At 42.9% G+C, this 16,693-nt stretch overlaps 2 protein-coding genes across 15 annotated transcripts in view; both read left to right on the forward strand.

Annotated features, from left to right (window-relative positions):
• Nucleotides 1–8,128, forward strand: part of METTL11B (methyltransferase like 11B) — a 32,744-nt gene extending 24,616 nt beyond the window's left edge. For 8 of the 9 annotated variants that reach the window (XM_027715469.2, XM_039385087.1, XM_027715492.2 and 5 more), the window contains 2 exons: nt 2,499–2,748; nt 5,265–6,648. In XM_027715469.2, coding sequence (XP_027571270.1) covers nt 2,499–2,748; nt 5,265–5,539 — 525 coding nt within the window. In that variant the 3' untranslated portion in view covers nt 5,540–6,648. Of the gene's footprint in view, nt 1–2,498; nt 2,749–5,264; nt 6,649–7,928 lie in introns of those variants that run through there. The other variant, XM_039385088.1, reaches the window with a different exon arrangement.
• A 5,111-nt stretch (nt 8,129–13,239) lies between these two features.
• GORAB (golgin, RAB6 interacting) overlaps nt 13,240–16,693 on the forward strand; it is an 80,511-nt gene continuing 77,057 nt past the window's right edge. For all 6 annotated transcript variants that reach the window (XM_027715395.2, XM_039385085.1, XM_039385083.1 and 3 more), the window contains exons 1-3: nt 13,240–13,335; nt 14,801–14,960; nt 16,159–16,272. The gene's annotated coding sequence lies outside the window, so the exon portion shown is untranslated. The remainder of the gene's footprint in view (nt 13,336–14,800; nt 14,961–16,158; nt 16,273–16,693) is intronic.

Consider the following 16,693-nt stretch of genomic DNA (forward strand, 5'->3'; position numbering starts at 1 on the left):
TTATGTTAACTTTATAGCTCCCTTTCTGCCCTAAACCCTTTCTCCCTTTCTAGCCTCCAGTTCATCTACCTCATTGGTTACTTGCTGAATTAAAAGCCTCTTGAAAGTGACTTTTCTCCTATTTGATCAGGATAATGGAAGAGATGTTGTTGAAAACATGCTTTTTTTGTTTTAATTTAGAAGGAAAACTACTATGATTTTTATCCATTTCTTGAACTCTGATTTCCTTTTTATCCTACATACCTACATTTCCTTCCTGCCCTTCCAAGACCTGAAGTAGCATCAAGAACATATTCCACAGCTCTTTTATCCCTAAGGAAGTTTTTGGCCATCCTATTTAGCTTTACAGAAGACTTTGTGGGTGAATATGTGTCCTAAAGGGTGGTAATTCTGTGGGGAGGCAGGTAGTCAGAGGAGCAGTCAGTCTTAAATTTTGAAGGCTGTTCTGGCTTACAGTTCTCACTTATATTATTTTTTTAAATAAGGAGTCTGATTTTCAACTCAATTAGACTTTTGGGAAAATGATTGCCTTCCAAAGAAAATGTTAATACTCTGTCAAAGCCCTGAGCACTTCCAAACTGAAAATATATTAGCTGAACATGGAATTATGTCAACATTTTCATTACAAACGGAGCCGTGGTTTTTCACAAGGCTTCTCAACTGACTGCCTGATGCTCTCGCTCCTTTTCAGCGAAGTGTGGGATCGAACTTCATCTCCCATGATTGTTCCCTTTCCTTCCTCTCGATGGCAAACAGAGGTGTGTCATCAGAGGTCCTTGCCGTGACATATCGTGGGAGATGAATTCCCTGGTTTGAGTGAGCTGCTGTGATTGTAGATTCTCTGAATCACAAATGTTGAAGGAGTTACGTGGCTTTTTGTCACATTCTAGTGGTTGTTTTGGTAAATCCTCCCAGTTTTCTCACCAGCTTTCTTAGAGACTTTTACGTGATCGGATCACTAGACCAGCATGTGCCTGCTGGCAAACAATATGGAAAACCACCTTGTAGAGATCCAAGACACAGTTCCTTCTCCTCTCATGAGCTCCTTGTTACAGCTTAGTCTGGTCCTCAGGAAAAGCCACGTGCTCCTAAGTGCAGCCTGTGGGTGAGCAATGGCTCCCATTTTCTGGCTAACTACAAACAGGTAGTCTCCAGAGTCCTGAAGGTTTGAAGGCCTGTGGACTCTTGCACACATCAGGAGATTAATCTTCCTGGTATACAAATTGGGACCAGCAGCCCTGGGGACTGGTGAGAGCCCTTGAGACGCGTGTGCTCTTTCTACAGTTACTCCATGTAATCGGATGCTCAGCTGGGCTATTCATAGTCATGTCATTGACAGTGCTGTCCTTTGACCTTAATAATCTACTGAATTACCCGCTGAAGCAAGGCCAGAAAAGTGTGAGTTACATGATTTATGCTTGATCGTTACAGAGGGGGTCTCCCAATAAGTGGGAAGAGCAAGACTTTTCCTGGGCTTATTTCCTTTCAGAGCAGTGAAGTTGCAGCAGGGACTTTGGCCCATAGCTTTCACTTCAGCTCGGTTCCAGGGGACAGGGAAAAGGTGTTTACATTTGCTTTTAATGTATTTGTTCAACAGATAACTTTGGCCAGGGGAGCTCCAATCCCACACTCAGTGCCTGTGCAGACTTAGAATTTCTGTTTTACAGGACAACAGCAGGCTCTTAAGAGCCTTTTTATAGCTAGAATGGAAGCTTTAGGGGTGAAATACAGCTTTCATTATAAAGCTCCTTTTACAGCACTTATTATTTTCTCATCACCTTAGCCTTTGTACCATGTTTTTTCATGTCTGATCTCTGTCCAAAGATGACATTTATGAAGAAAAAAGGAACAGTTAAGCAAAATCTATTCAATCATCTTTCTTGTTGCTATGCCTCAAAGAAATTCTGTATATGCTCCAGCCAAAACTTTGTGAGCTGTCACACATTACCTACCACTCCAAGATCTTTGTTCAAACACAGCTTGTTTTAAGAACTGCATCCCTGATCCCAGGGATTTTGTGTATCTGCAGAAATGTCTGTGGGAACCTTGGGAGTTCTGTGCTGCAGAAGTTACTGCTTGCATGCACTATTTGGGATATGCTTCCTTTTCTGTTAAGCCTTTACAAGGCACAGAATGAGGCTTAGCCATGTAGTCGGCTGTCAGGTGTGAATATTTGAAGTTGCAAGGACTTTACAAGGAGCAGTGGATCCTCTGAGAATGCTAGGAGCTTCTGAAAGACTTTTTCTCTTCTTGTACCAAGCAAAAACTTAAAATCCAGTAAGGAAGTCCCCTCAGCAGCAGCCTGGGAATGTGGCAGCCCAGCTGGGCTCACACAGCAGTACCCAGGGCTGGATTGATTCTTACCAATCTTGCAACAGCCCTGCAGAAAAAAGGAGACAAGATCTGGTGGGCTAAAGGCCATAGTGGATAACACAGTTGCTGTGATCTTTCAGGTGTGGTGTTTTTCAGATTTCAGATTCTTTTCCTGTGTCCCACAGGGGGTGGGGAAGGCCGGCACCAACCGCGCCCTGGACTGCGGCTCTGGGATAGGTCGTATCAGCAAACACGTCCTGCTGCCGGTTTTCAAGAGCGTGGAACTGGTGGATATGATGGAGAATTTCCTGGCCGAGGTCCCGAACTACCTGCAGGGCAAAGAGGACAGAGTAGAGATGTATTATTGCAAAAGCCTCCAGGAATTCACTCCAGCCCCACAGAGATACGACGTCATCTGGATTCAGTGGGTTTCAGGTTAGTTCAGCATCATTCATCCAGCCCCACGTCTCAGAGAATATACAGCCTGGGCTCAAGTTTATGCTCAAGAATGGTGCAGCTGTAAAGGGAGGTTCTCAGACTTTTGGGACTGCTTCCTAAAATATCACAAGAGGCTTCTGAGAGTTCCCCCAAGCCACGTGCACACTGGGTACAAATTAAGTGGGTTTTTTCAGGTCAGGTACTGGAGGAAGGTTCCTGGAAAGCAGCCTGGATGCTGAGGTGCAGCTGAGGAGGAGGCCTTATATATGGGTTTTCTTGAGCAGGAATCCTGCTTCTTACTTGCCCTTGCTGCAGACAGATACACCAATGCCTGTAAATCAGATCATGTCTTATACATGCACTGATACTTATTAAACAGATTCCCTTAGCTATGTCCCACAGCAGACTCTCCTATAAGAAATATCTGATGTTTCTGCTGCAGTGAATATCCTGCAGCATTTAGGGCAACAGACTGGCAGTCAGATAATGTGGGCCATGTTTCTTACATGTGTAAGAAAGAAAATAATTTTTCCTAGCAAACTTGCTGCAGAAAGAAGGTTTTCTCCCAATCTGTGGATCAAAGTGTCCATGATGCATTTGCAGCTGGCAGAAGGCATTATTTTAAAGCAGAAGAGGAGGTCTGAACAACTCCTTTTATCCAAAACACTGGAGATAGTTTCCTGCTAGACAAAAGGAAAGATAAAGGTAGAGAGATTAGCACAGGAGATGGTTTTATTCAGGAACACTTACTTGTCCTTTACACACAGTCTTAAAGTGTAATGAAACTGAGCTGCTTAGAACAAGTCTTTACAGCTGTACAAGCAAACCAGTATCATTTTCCTTTGTGTTTTTGCTTTTCTTGAATAACGAGTCATTGCAGTAAATGTAGCTCCCGCCTCATCTTTTGAGCAAATCTGTGTCAACCTGAGGATGAATGAGCTCAGACCTGTCCCATGCTCTGCTGGTCAGCTTTGTGGCTGCTGTCAAAGGCAGTGTGTGCCTTTTGTTTGGCATAGACACGTATCTGAATCTTCTTCCTCCATCAAATTCAAGGAAATAGTAATTATCTTAATCATTAATCAAACTTCTACCCCATCCTGAATTTGGCTGAAATATGCCAACAAGTTCATTTGGTGGAGCAAGAGCAGGACTGTCTGCTAGAGAGCCATACCTTGAAGATCTCATTTTCTTGGGAAACTACACTAAAAGTCACATTAAGAGAACAATAAGTTCCAAATCAGTGCTCAAAAGCTTCAATGAATCTCGCCATTGCAATCTTGATTTTTCTTATGAATGCATAAGCATGTGAGCCCAAGCAGTTATTTAAATAAAAAAAAAAAAAAAGGCAAGTTTACATTTCATATAGAAATTACCATTTCCCTTCAACTTGAAAAGTATTCAGCTTTAGGCTTGGGGGCTTTTTTCTTTTTCCTTTTTTTGGGAGGGGTGGTTAAAGAAACTTGTCATGCTCTGTCGAAATGTTGTTTTGAAATGACAACTTCCAGTTATTAAAGTTTAAATCTTCCATCAAGAAAACTAAATATTTGACAAGAAAATACAAATTATCTCCTTTTTCAAGTTTTTCACTCAGTTTCTGATCACTTGTCCTTGTTAATTCATGTTAGATGTTTCACACATGAGAGTTCTCACTTTGATCTTCTCTGAGCCCTACACCACTGTCCTCAACGTAACAGAAGTCCTGATCTTTGAGAAGGAAGGATAAAACCCAGCATCTCCATAACATATGGAAAAAAGTACTACTTATAAATGTATGCCTATATGCAGAAATCCCAGAAGTATGGAGTAATACAAAGAGTTCAATTAACAGGTCTTGCATTCCTCGTTGCATCTTTGATTCAGAACTCCATTGAGGGGTACATAATGTTACACAAAGTCATAGAGATTTTTAGCATTAAAAGATAGAATGGATTAATTATTACCTATTTGGATTATCTTGATTACCTGTTAGATTATCTAGTTTGACCTACTCTGTATCACAAACTATTATATTCGTTCCTTTACCCTTGTACTGAGTCACTAGTTTGTGTTCAATTAAAATATATCTTGAGAAGTTCAACCACTTGATTTGAGGTCTTCAAGAGGTGGTAAACACCACTTCTGTTGGTAGTTTCCAATGGGTAATTGCTTACACTGTTAAGCAGTTGTCACTTATTCCCAATATGAATTTGTCTGGCTCCAGCTTCCTGCCACTGATTCTTATTATGGCTTTAACCACCAGATTAAAGAACCCTTCAGCACCCAGTATTTTCTCCACTCTCCTCACTGGCTTCTGTCCACATCTGTTGCTACTACTAACATGGTTCCTAAATCTTGATTTGAGTTTATATCTGTTGATCTCATTGATTTGCCCAACTTTTCGTAATTAAATCTGTCGGGACTAGAACTCCTGCAGTGAACAGAGTGTGGAGACTCAGGTCAAGGCACCATTCTGATGTGTACAGGGGGGGTCTGGGTGGTTACCAGTGATCTATTTTCCATCTTTTCATCTGTAGGATATCTGACAGATAAAGATCTCCTGGAGTTTCTCATCCGGTGCCAGAATGGCTTGAAGGATAATGGTGTTATCATTCTCAAGGACAATGTAGCCAGGGAGGGCTGTACCCTGGATTGCCTGGACAGCAGCGTGATCCGAGACCTGAACATCCTCCACAGCCTCATTGAAATGAGCGGGCTCACCATCCTGCGAGAGGAGAGGCAGGAGGGATTCCCTGAGCAGTGTGTCCCTGTCTGGATGTTGGCCATGCAGAAAGGCCCTGGCCATTCCTGATTGCCTAATGGAACTGCAGAGACTGGACTATGGGTGAACCACTGGACTGGGAAGAGGAAAAGCATCTATTGGAATACTCCTAACCATGCACTGCTGCTACTGCAGCTCTAGGGCAGCAACTCCTGAAGGGTCGGGAGAGAATTACAATGGAGTCAGCTTCTCCAGGGAATTGTCTGCTTCTAGATCCTGCCCGCTTTGTCATTCTTTCCATTTTTAAAAGTCTTTCTAACAGCTCCTTGTTGGATCTCTCTTTCATTAAGGAGTCGATACTGGATAAAACTTACCTAGTAGAAAATAATTAGGTCTGAATTTTCTGTAGTTGCTAATACATTTTGGAGTGTTCTGTATGAGGTGTTAAATAAGCCTGGTTTTTACTATAGCACTTAAACCTTCTTGGAATTTAAGAGGGTTGTGTCAGATCACTGAAGCAGGAAATTCAAATAACTTCTTGGAAAACTGAACCCGAATTTTGACTGTTCTCACTATCTGTACTTTAAAATATTTAAACCAAAAATCTAAGGGAAGCTTTATCTTTTTGTTGGCATCAGCTATGCAGTTAATTTATTTTTTTCATTTCTGTCAATTTGGACAATAAACCAACCTGGTTAATTTTCCATTTTCAGGAACTACTTCATCTTCCTGATGTTTCTGCCACAGAACAATAGTGGTGCATAAGGGATTTCACACTCTGGGGGAGAACTTAGCTGACAAATATATGCATGTTTGCATTGAAATTTTGTGAAAAGCTTGCCCCACAAATTACATTCTGGAAAATATTTTTTTCAAAATGTTCACAGTGGAAACCACTTGAAAGCTTCTCTTTATTATTCATACCACTGTGCCTTTCTTTCTTTCCCACATTGGGAACAAGTCTGGCACCATATGCAGAGCTAATGGGATTTCATGGGGCGTTAATAGTAAGACTATAAGAAGAACTAATACAGTATTGTATTAATTAACAGCTGTGCTAAACTGCAGAGGGTGTTAGTGCAACCAAAAGCTTCTATGATTTATACTCAAACAGCAGCTGTATAAGCCTGGATTTGAAAGCACTAACACACACCCCATCTCCTTAAGGCTCACAGAAATTATACATTAAACCTCTTGTCCTCTTCACTCAGGCACTGAAAATGCTGTAGGAGGACAGAGATTTATTTTGCAAACAAATTCAGAATTTGAAATTCTGTTTTCGTTCTGAATAGAGGCAGGAAGGGAGAATTTTGAAATTCTTTATGAAGGAAAACCACGAAACCACAGTTTTCCAAGTTGATTAATTTTTTTTTATTAAGGCAAAATAAAATATTTCTTTTGAATTGAACATTTAAAATAAATTGCACTTAAAATGTTATTAAGGCTTGTTCAAAATTTTAGTAGTTAATGGTGATGTTAGAAAGAACTGTTCTGACTGTCAGAATTTTTATCATGTCTTACTCCCCTAAAATGCAATTCTTGCAAAGCTTTTTAGACTTTATAAAGAGTTGCATAATGACAAACCTCCGTGTTCTGATGGAGAGGAGTTCTATAAAACATCCTTCACATGACTGTAGGCACAATTGGCTGTGTCAAATACTGTCAGCTGTGTTAGATTAACTAAAAAAGAAGCCTGAAGATATTGAGATCAGGGAACCTCTCAGCTGGATTTTAGTGCACATAGCCATCCTTTGATAACAAATCTCCAGTTTTAATTTTAATTGCATAACTCATCTTCTCTAGCAATATGGTTGCACATGCTGAGAATTTCCAGTTTATGGCAGAGGGCTTTCTGCCATCAAATCTTATCCTGTAACTCTGCTGTTTATGTTCCACTGCTAATTGTAGCATTAAGGAAAACCACCCTGTGATTTGGTGAATATTCTGGTGTGTCTTCTAGCCTAGAAACCCATAACACAGATGCTTCTGGGATGTTTTGGCTAATTCTTCCATTCTGTTTAACTGGTAATGGGCACAAATTTAGTATGTAACATTGTTAGAAACCTTAGGTGAACACTTGCATTCTGGAATTGTCCCCAGAACTAAGGGCTTCACATTCCCTTTGAGCCACTTACATTGCTTTCATTCTGCCAAGGCTGCTAAAAACTGATGTGGACTTTGTGTGCATATGAGTACATGCAGATAGTTGAAGGAATCTTAGAATCATAGAATATCTTGAGTTGGAAGTGACCCACAAGGATCATCAAAGTCCAGCTCCTGGACACCCCAAGAGTCCCACCGTGTACCTGAGAACATTGTCCAAACACTTCTTGAGCTCTGTCAGGCTTGGTCATTTGTTTTTTCAGGAAAAGGCATCAGTCCTAAAATTAGTAACACTGGTTAGCAGTAAGAGGAGAATATTTTAAAGGCCTCTACATGGATTACAAATTAATTTGTCCTTCACCCTTTTTTCTTCCAGCCAGAGACATCTGCCATGGTGCAGAATACTTGGACTGCAGGAGATCCTTGAACAGTGTCTGTGCCAGGCATAAATTAGTGGTGCTGGTCACTGCAATGGTGAGAGAACAGCATTGTGGAAATAGGAAAGTAAAGAATTTTATACAAATCTAAACAGCTGCCACATCTCACAGGGCAGAATAAATCAGCCGGTCGTGTACACACCAGAGTGGGTGCAGAGAGACGTGGTTCCAAGATGGATATAGAATGCAAAGTGGTTTAGGATGAAAAGCAGAATATAAATGACTGGTGTGGTTACCAGTGAAATACATTTTTCAGGGTAAAACTGTTCTTCCTATGTTTTGTATATCTTTCCTATTTGAATTTCCAGAATGCATATACATAAACATATAATGAAAATTGGTTCCCTTAACTATGTGAGAAGAGAGAAAAGTAAAATCTTAATTTAGTAGAAAAACCCATATTTCATGGTTTCCACATTCCTGGAAATTAATGTTTCATGGCTATGTTACTTCCACAGTAAAATAGTAAAGCTTTTCTGGTGACATAATGAACCTCAAGAGTAAAGAAACACAAGCCCTTCAGGAGCTTAAATGCATGAGATTGCTGCAGACTTAATAATATTTTGATTTCCTCTTTTTCCAAGGTATATTTTAATTCAAGAACTCCAAGTCAACTAGTTCAGGCCATCCTTAAATTTTCCTTAACTTGGGGAAGGGCCATTGTTGGCTTAAAAGTTCAGGCTCTCTGCACTTTACCATAGTATATAAAAATGATTCACAAATTTCAAAGAGAAGATCTTGCTTAGAAATCATCTATGTATCAGTTACTCTTTGATGCTCTGCCTCAACTTCCAGGTTATTTAAACCATTAATTTAAAGAACGATCATCTGACTGCAGAGGGAGTTTCAATCCCATTTGTTTGGTGCTCATTTAAGACTTGTTCCCGATCTTGATGTCACCAGAAATTTAATCCAAGATCAAGCCCCTGTCTGAGACAAGGTTCACAGAACACTGAGGGTCCTTCAAGCTCAAGTGCTTGGGAAATGCCCAATCTGTCCTTCAATGAGACATTTCTCCCAGGCAACCACTACTCAAGTAAAAGCTTGGCCAAAGCACAGTAAATCCTGATTCTGCTGTGCCACCACCACTATGCTGTCCCCAGGTCAGGTCCACTGCTCCTGCTTACCTTTGTTAATGACTACAAGCCTTCCTGCAAAAGAGATGTAGCCCCCAAATGCTACTGCAACCCAACAAAATGTAGGGGAGCAATTGTTCCAGCTTTCTGAGGAGCCATCCCAGCCGTGCAGCTCCAGCAACCACCAGAGCTCAAGCTGTTTGTGTTCCTAAGGCAACTCAGGCATTCCAAATGGACTGAAACAGGAGCCTCCTCTCTCTCCAGTGGCTGTGCAATGACAGCCCACCCTTGTTACGACCAGTTCAGCATCTTCACTGTTAAACAAAAGTTCAGTGTGATCTGAGCAGATCAAAACTGGAAGAAGGCATGGACTTGGATAACCAAACACCCACTAAAAATCAAAGTCATAGTACCAGGACATTGCATTGATGGGAGCAATATATCCCTGCCTAATGCCAACTGGCAAAGGCTTTACCAGTTATTCCACTGAGTGCCTGAGTACCTTTGTGCCATCCACTCATTTTTCCCATTCTCTTAATCCAGACTCCCCAGAGCGTTTACAATGGCATATCAGCCAGTAGGGCTGTCCAGAGGAACTTGACTCTTACATGTAATTAAAACCAGTTGTGCTGCGTCCCATCGTTCTTCTCTTCCTTTGATGCTTCTTCCTACTAGCCAAGAAAATCCTGCCTCCACTTGCCAAAAGTGATTTGTTCTCTGTGGACATCACCACATCTCACTGAAGTAAAGCAGAGTACCTTTGATTTTAAGAGGAGGTAATTCTGTTTATCTGAGAGCAGTAACAACATGCTGTATTTCAGACATAGAGGTTAATACCTGTCTTTTCCAAATGATGTCAAGTAGGCACTCCCAGGCCATTGTACCAAACAAAGCTCACATTCTCATCATCACCATAAATAACAATATTTATATGGCACTATACATCCCTAGGCCTTGAAACATGGGTTTTTTTTCTTTCAGGATAAGGAAACTGAGGCACAGAAGGGTGATCTGGGCAGCATTACAGCTTTACCCAAGTGGTGGCTGTGAGTGATTAATACCTGTACAAACCAGGCCACTAAAGGAACTACAGAATGTTTTTCAGGCAGACATAAACTGATTCTGGTTGTGCTTGGAGCAGATTAAAACAGCACAGTAATGGTTAGCCTGCTTACTAGGCCAACCTGGAATGTTGTCCAGAGAAGGCTCAGGCTGAACATTGTGCTCATGAACATAAACAGCTTCTGGTCCTTTCAAAGCACTGGAAGAACAACCCAGTGTATGCCTGCAGGAAAAAAACAAAACAAAAACAAAAAAAAAACAAACAAAAACACAAACAAAAAACACAAACAAACAAACAAAAAACAAACAAAAAAAACCCAGAAAATTGGTGAAAAGTCTCTCTTCCCTGTATCTCTCTTCCAAGAAATGTTGAATTTGCAGGCATTTCAGCCTGTTGTGGTATTTTCAGACTCCTTAAACAAAGGTTTTTAGAGGCATTTGAAGATGCAGAAGTCCTCTGAGTTCACTGTGGCTTAGCGGAAACCTTTTGGTGTCTTTGGATGCCTGTAAGTCTCTGAAGATCTCATGTACAGGAATCTCAGCTTCACACAAGACTACATTTTCAGAATTTTCCAGGAGACCAGATTTGAAGGCAGTTAAGTGCCTGCCAGTGGCAGTGGGCATCTAGAGGTATTTCTGAAGCATTTGGCCAATTCAATCAAAGTTTAGCACTAGAATGTCTTTGCAAACCCTTCAGGGGAATGCAGGCATCTTAGGTACAAATAATCTCACTTGATCTAGGACACGTAAATATAGATGGCTCATCTAAGGTAATTGTCTAGGCTCTCTCTGCAGTCAGTGGAGAAGAACACTCATTCATCCCATTCTAAACAGGTGTATTATAGATCCAAGCAATAAAAAAGTCCTTCTGAAAGCTCCATTCAACTGTGCCACTTCACAGGGACTTGAACTGATTTGTGGGTACATTATGCCTGATTTTGCCCCTCTCCCTAACCTCTGACAATGCCCTGTGACCGTAAAATCCCGATTCAGAGGCTGCCACTTCCAGATCTGTAGCAGACTCACAGTGTCACTCATGCCACAGGTGCTGCCAAGCCTCTGCCAAGTGGTACCCAACTCTTTCTGAGCAGCCTTCCGTGTGCAGATGCAGCCTGACACTGCTGGGAGCAGCTTCAGTTCCTGCTGCCATGACTGCTGGGGCAATACTAGAGGGGAAGTCCTCCCACACTCGTCCCATAACAGAGAAACACACAGCATCATCAAGTCAAAAATCACAGATCTTAGTTTGGAAGATTCCCCTCTGGATGTACATACATGGTTAGCCATTTTACACATGGATACAGATATATGTGGAATATATGCAGTTTGTATTGGCCAAGGTGACCTGGGGTCCATGGAATATGTGTGGCTTGCCAGCTTTTCACAAGGCATCTGCTGCAGTGGAACAGGGACAGCTGTGTAATCTGGATCCCCAGCCACACCAAGAAACTGTTTGCCAAGGGAACTGTTGCTGGATCAGCACTGGATGTCATCTGCTCAGCCTGGCTCCAACCCAGGACTCCATGGCAAATCCCTTGGGTGACACCTGCCATGTCTCGCTTGTAAAACCCACTCAGATCTGTCCCAGCCTCTTTGAATTAATGCTGCTTGTATCTTAAGCCTCTCAATCATGTGAGGATTTTGTAATGTGCTACACAGGATCATCTAAAATGACCTGAGGACCTTGTGGCTCCCTTCTCTATGGCTGCACATGATCACAGGGCGCTCCAGGGGTGAGATGCTTCTTGCCTAATTTGGACATCTAAGAGATACTTGTATGAGCTTAAGGTAATTGTCAGGACTTCCCATGATTGTCAGTGGGGAGAGATCAGCTCCTCCCAGAAGGCTTCTTCCCTCCTGCAATGGTTATCCCATATACTCAACTGTAGAAGAAGCCTACAGGACTGTCTTAGGTCCAGACAAGTAATACTTGAGTGTTTAAAGGAGGTGAGATGAATTTCAGCTCCAGTGTATGGGAATTCCTTGACCCTGCTGTGAGACCAGTCTTCAGTGCATTCTGTTCTTTCTCCCACAGATGCAGAACTCAGAACTGCAGCCCCAGCTGTAAAAATCTTACAACTCTGAAAGCCTCTTCAGAGGTCCAAAGTGAAGGTTGTTGGCAGTGACTCCATCTTGGAGCTTTTAGCATTTTCCTTTCAGAAGGTACAGGGACCGAAACTCCTGAGAACTCTGTGGAGTACAAAATCACACTGATATTTGGCTGATACCTCCCTCAGATAGACATGATGAGTTTCCCGAGGGGTGCTTTTTGCACTCTGGATTTATCAGTTTACCAATGAACCAGGGCTGACCTTCTGTTGGGTCTTATTAAATAACACTCTGATTTTATTTATGGATCAGCATGTGAGTGCATTGCTAAATAAACAAGTGACTTCTCCTAAAATGAGGGTACCATTGGCCAACTCTTAAAAATCCAACCCATAAAATAAACAGACTCCAGGAGTTACCTGTTACTCCTGGCACTGCAGTAACTTCAAGGTAACAAGAAGTCAATAAACCCCCATCAACAAAATCCCCACTGGGATCCTGGCAACTGAGACTCTGAAGCAGCAATCATGAAGAGAAACTAAGTGATTCAGTAAAACATTAAAGTTCCCAGAGGAACCATATTTGGGCTGCCTTGATTTGGTGAGAGAGGCAGCCCTGACCACTTAGCAAAGGCAAAATGAGGGCCATTGAGGAGGCTCCTGTTGGATGGTGTCTGTAGAGCCACTGATGTGGTCACAGCCTGTGATTAGGCTGTATTTCATCCCTGACTGTCTGGATGCCAAGGCAGAAGGACCCTGAGCAGAGAGTATTTTCTCACCCCTAACCCAAGTCATTTCACTGCTTGGATAGGATTCTCTATTCTCAGACTTGTAGATCCCCAGTTGATGTCTGGTAGTGCCTTCAGTTTGCAGCATGCAACAATTCTGATCTCCTTAGGCAGAGAAAACCCTTGGCCCTAATGTAGATGAGACCAGGAACTAATAATCTCTTTTTTTGGCTCTTTCAGCACAGGCAGCATTATCCTGTCTCCATCAACAGACTGCAATCTCTACATCAAGGAGAGAAATATCACCTGACAAAAGATGGCTGAGCACATCGTGGTGATCCAAACCAGCCATACAACAGCCAGGACAGGTGTGTGTACCAAACAGAAAGGATTTAGGAACAAGTGGACTGCTTTCCATCACTGCCTTCTCAGGTAGATATATCTGCTTACAGATCAGGCTTTTATGTCCTCCAGCATTTCAGCATCAGAGCAGGCTGTAATAATTAGTGTATACATGGATCCTTTCCACCCCACTGGCAGGTGGGGAAGGACTAGGTAGCTTCATTGCATCTATGGGAGCCCCAAAAAGCAGACATTCATCTTGTCTTACTTCAGCTGTTCAGTCCAGTGGGTTGTTACAGCTGCTTAATAATCAGGGAAGCAAGGCCAGTACCTCTGCAAGACACTTCCGTACATCCAGTGCTATTGGACAAATCTGACATTGGGAATATCCTGTCTTCCACTTCTGATGAGTGATTTGGCCTTCAGCTGGGACCAATGTTAAATGAGTTGGATCTCATCTTGAGGGAAGAGGGGCCTTAGAGAGTTGTATGTGTTAGAGCAGGGAACAAACCCAGCTCTCCTGAGCTCAGGCCACTGAGCCATTTTCTCTCTTATTTGTGTAAACCGAGGGGATTTGGGTTTCCAGCATGGTAAACAAGGATTTAACTACTTCCTCCCTCCTCCCAAATAACTTTCCCTGAAATTAACGTGGTAAAGGGAGCCCCTGCTCTCAAAAAAGCCTTTCTGCTGGGTGTTGGTTTTGTAACTGATCCTCTGCTGGAAAACAAACAACTCACATTTCTGCTGAAAACAACCCAAGGGAACATCTAAATAATAACATTACAAGCACTTTTATATCCTGCTCTACTGGGTCTTGTGACAAAAGAGTGGACACCCTCCCATGGATGGGTTTGTAATCCTGTGGGATAAAGAACCTGTGGGACAGCTGGCAGCACACAGCAGCACAGAGTGCCTTGCTCCCATCCAACTTTGTACCCTGCCTGGCTGTCAAGAGTGGACAGAACAGCCTCTGGCTCCTGGGATCAGGAGCCAGAAAGAAGACATGGCCTCATGCTGAGCATGTGTGAAATGCAAATGTGGTGGTGTAGAAAGCAGGAGAGTTGACAGGCTGGACTATTTTCATCCTCACACACCCTATTGTAATAATGGTTTTCAAATAATGACATTTCAGGAAATAATCATCTTGTATTTTTAGTTAACACTCTTTAAGGCTTAATTCTACTGTGGAGGTTTAGAAAACTTTTCTTTCAAAATGAAAATTCTCACATAACTCAAGAATGCAGAAGTGGGTCTAACTGGCCTTTGCAGATTGTCCTTCCTTTCTGTCCCCTAACAAACAGTGCACACAAATAGCCTGATGTATCCATAGAAGCACAGGGGCAGAAAACAAAGATCAAGACAAAGGTGAGGAGGAGGCAGAGTCACAGACAAGAGAAAACCAGGGATTGTGCTATTCCTTTTGCCTGGAGAATAGCAAGAAGCCTGCTGCCTATCACATGGTCTAGGACTATGTCTTGGAACTGTGCCTTCTAAATGTCTTTACTTAAGGTTAGGCCTAAAAGCACAAAGTAGCTTACAGCACTTCCATTCATAGGTCTCAAAGGGTGCAGTGCAGAGAGAAGCAAAAGTAATCCATCCTGAGGAAGGGAAAACAATGGTCCCAAGCATTGTATCACTGAGTAGCCAAGTTGGGAATCCCTCCTGAATCAGTCCTGCCTCTGGACAAAGCTGCTCCTTCCTTGTGTGTACAGCAGGTAAGTTTTTCATAGACTAGGGCTATGTTTTCTTTGGCATGCTGTGCACCTTTCCTTTACAAGGGAGCTGACAATGACAGCATGCAACCAGCCCTTGGGCAGGGCCTCACTGTTGCTGGAGGCAGAGCAGGGCTTGCAAGGTGAGTCTCTTGGTATGGTAGGACAGGAGTTCCAGCCAGGCCAGCTGAGGTGAAAATCCTGCACAAATCCATATGAGACACCCTTGCAGCTCAAGACATCCATCAGCTAATCCTCCCTTTGGCAATCTCCCCACTTACCCCTTCCATCAAAGGAGCTTGGATTACAACGGCTGGTGTCCTAATGAGTGAGAGACTCTGAGGAGGATGGTTTCTCCAGGACAAAAATAAAGTACTTTGCACTGTCTTGGCCATGTTGCCTCTTAAGAGAACCAGGCATTAAAAAACTGTTACTGAGCCTCAGGAGGGAGGTGAGTACTCACCCAGGGTACACACACGAGTTGGGGCCGAGGGAAGCAACATGCCCTGTCTCATGCTGCAAAGCAATCCTGACCTGAACTGGGCACAGAATGTTCATGTCCCACTTTGCAGGTTTTTGAACCGATTGTGAGAGCAAGGCCCTGGCCCTGGCCGTTCACTGTCACTACAGACCTAGTGGTGTTCTTTGGCAGAGGGAAGGTGTTAACTCACGTTTCCTGGCCACACTTCAATTTTTGCTTTCTTAAATTCCTGCCCCACCCAACCAACCGGTTTTGATGATTTCCTGATTCCCCACATTGCTCATTCCTCTTGGTTGTGGAATGGCCCCTCTTTCACCCTGGAGTTCACTGCATTGTGCTGCATAAATGGTCTCCGCTTGTAAGGTTGTCTACTTTGACATTCCCTGCTCTGGAGAAGCACATTTGCAAGATGAGTTTTCCCCATTTTTTCCCAATCCTTAGAAGTGTGGCTGTCACAAGAAGGATGGTGGAGTAGGGTGGTCTCATGTGCTGTCACATGAGCTGATGTGCTTAGAGAGGGATTTCCAGTTTCTCAGTTCTTCTCATTGTTTTTTCCCCTGTAACTATTGGAACAAACTGCCCATGCCCCTCTCATCAAAGAAATGTGAAGTTAGCAAGAGGCCCCAAATACATTTCCTGGCAACAAGACAAAAGTACGTCTACTGAGAAGTTTATGCAAAGAGAATATTTCTGGTATATACAGTTGTGTCTTGTTCTCAGATGCCCACACCAAAGCAATTACCATATGGGAGATGCTGACTGGCTGGAAGAACCTGTTCATTCTGGGTCTGTAATGGAGTCTGTGAGGAGCTCAGCTTCCTGGTATGGAAGAAGGTAAGTGTGTGTGAGGAAGGGAGGCTGGGCTGTGTTTATTTGGGAGGGCAACCTTTCTGGGCTGGGAGCCTACTTTTTAATTTATTTGGTGGTCCAGGAAAATTCATCACATCACATTCTTCAGCTCCTATTTCCACTGAGGTGGTTACATCACCCCAGAGCCTTAGCTGACTTACAGGGATGCAGCTATATAAAGTGCAGGCTGGCTGTCTCATGTTGGCAGAAATGTGGTTTGTCCCTAAGACAAACAGAGTTGCACAGAAGAGGTAAAAGTTTGTGTCCAGCCAGGGAAACACAGATTCAAAGCCAACTCCGAACTTAGAGCCAGCTCACAGTTGGTTTTTCCCATGTCTGCTTTTACCCCACTCATGGGCTCCTCACAGCAGATCCAGAGACACATTGTGGCCTCTATGTCCCTGCA

This window comes from Pipra filicauda, unplaced genomic scaffold (assembly GCF_003945595.2).
Source record: "Pipra filicauda isolate LSUMZ 115617 unplaced genomic scaffold, ASM394559v2 scaffold392_size659746_pilon, whole genome shotgun sequence".
Lineage (NCBI taxonomy): Eukaryota > Metazoa > Chordata > Aves > Passeriformes > Pipridae > Pipra > Pipra filicauda.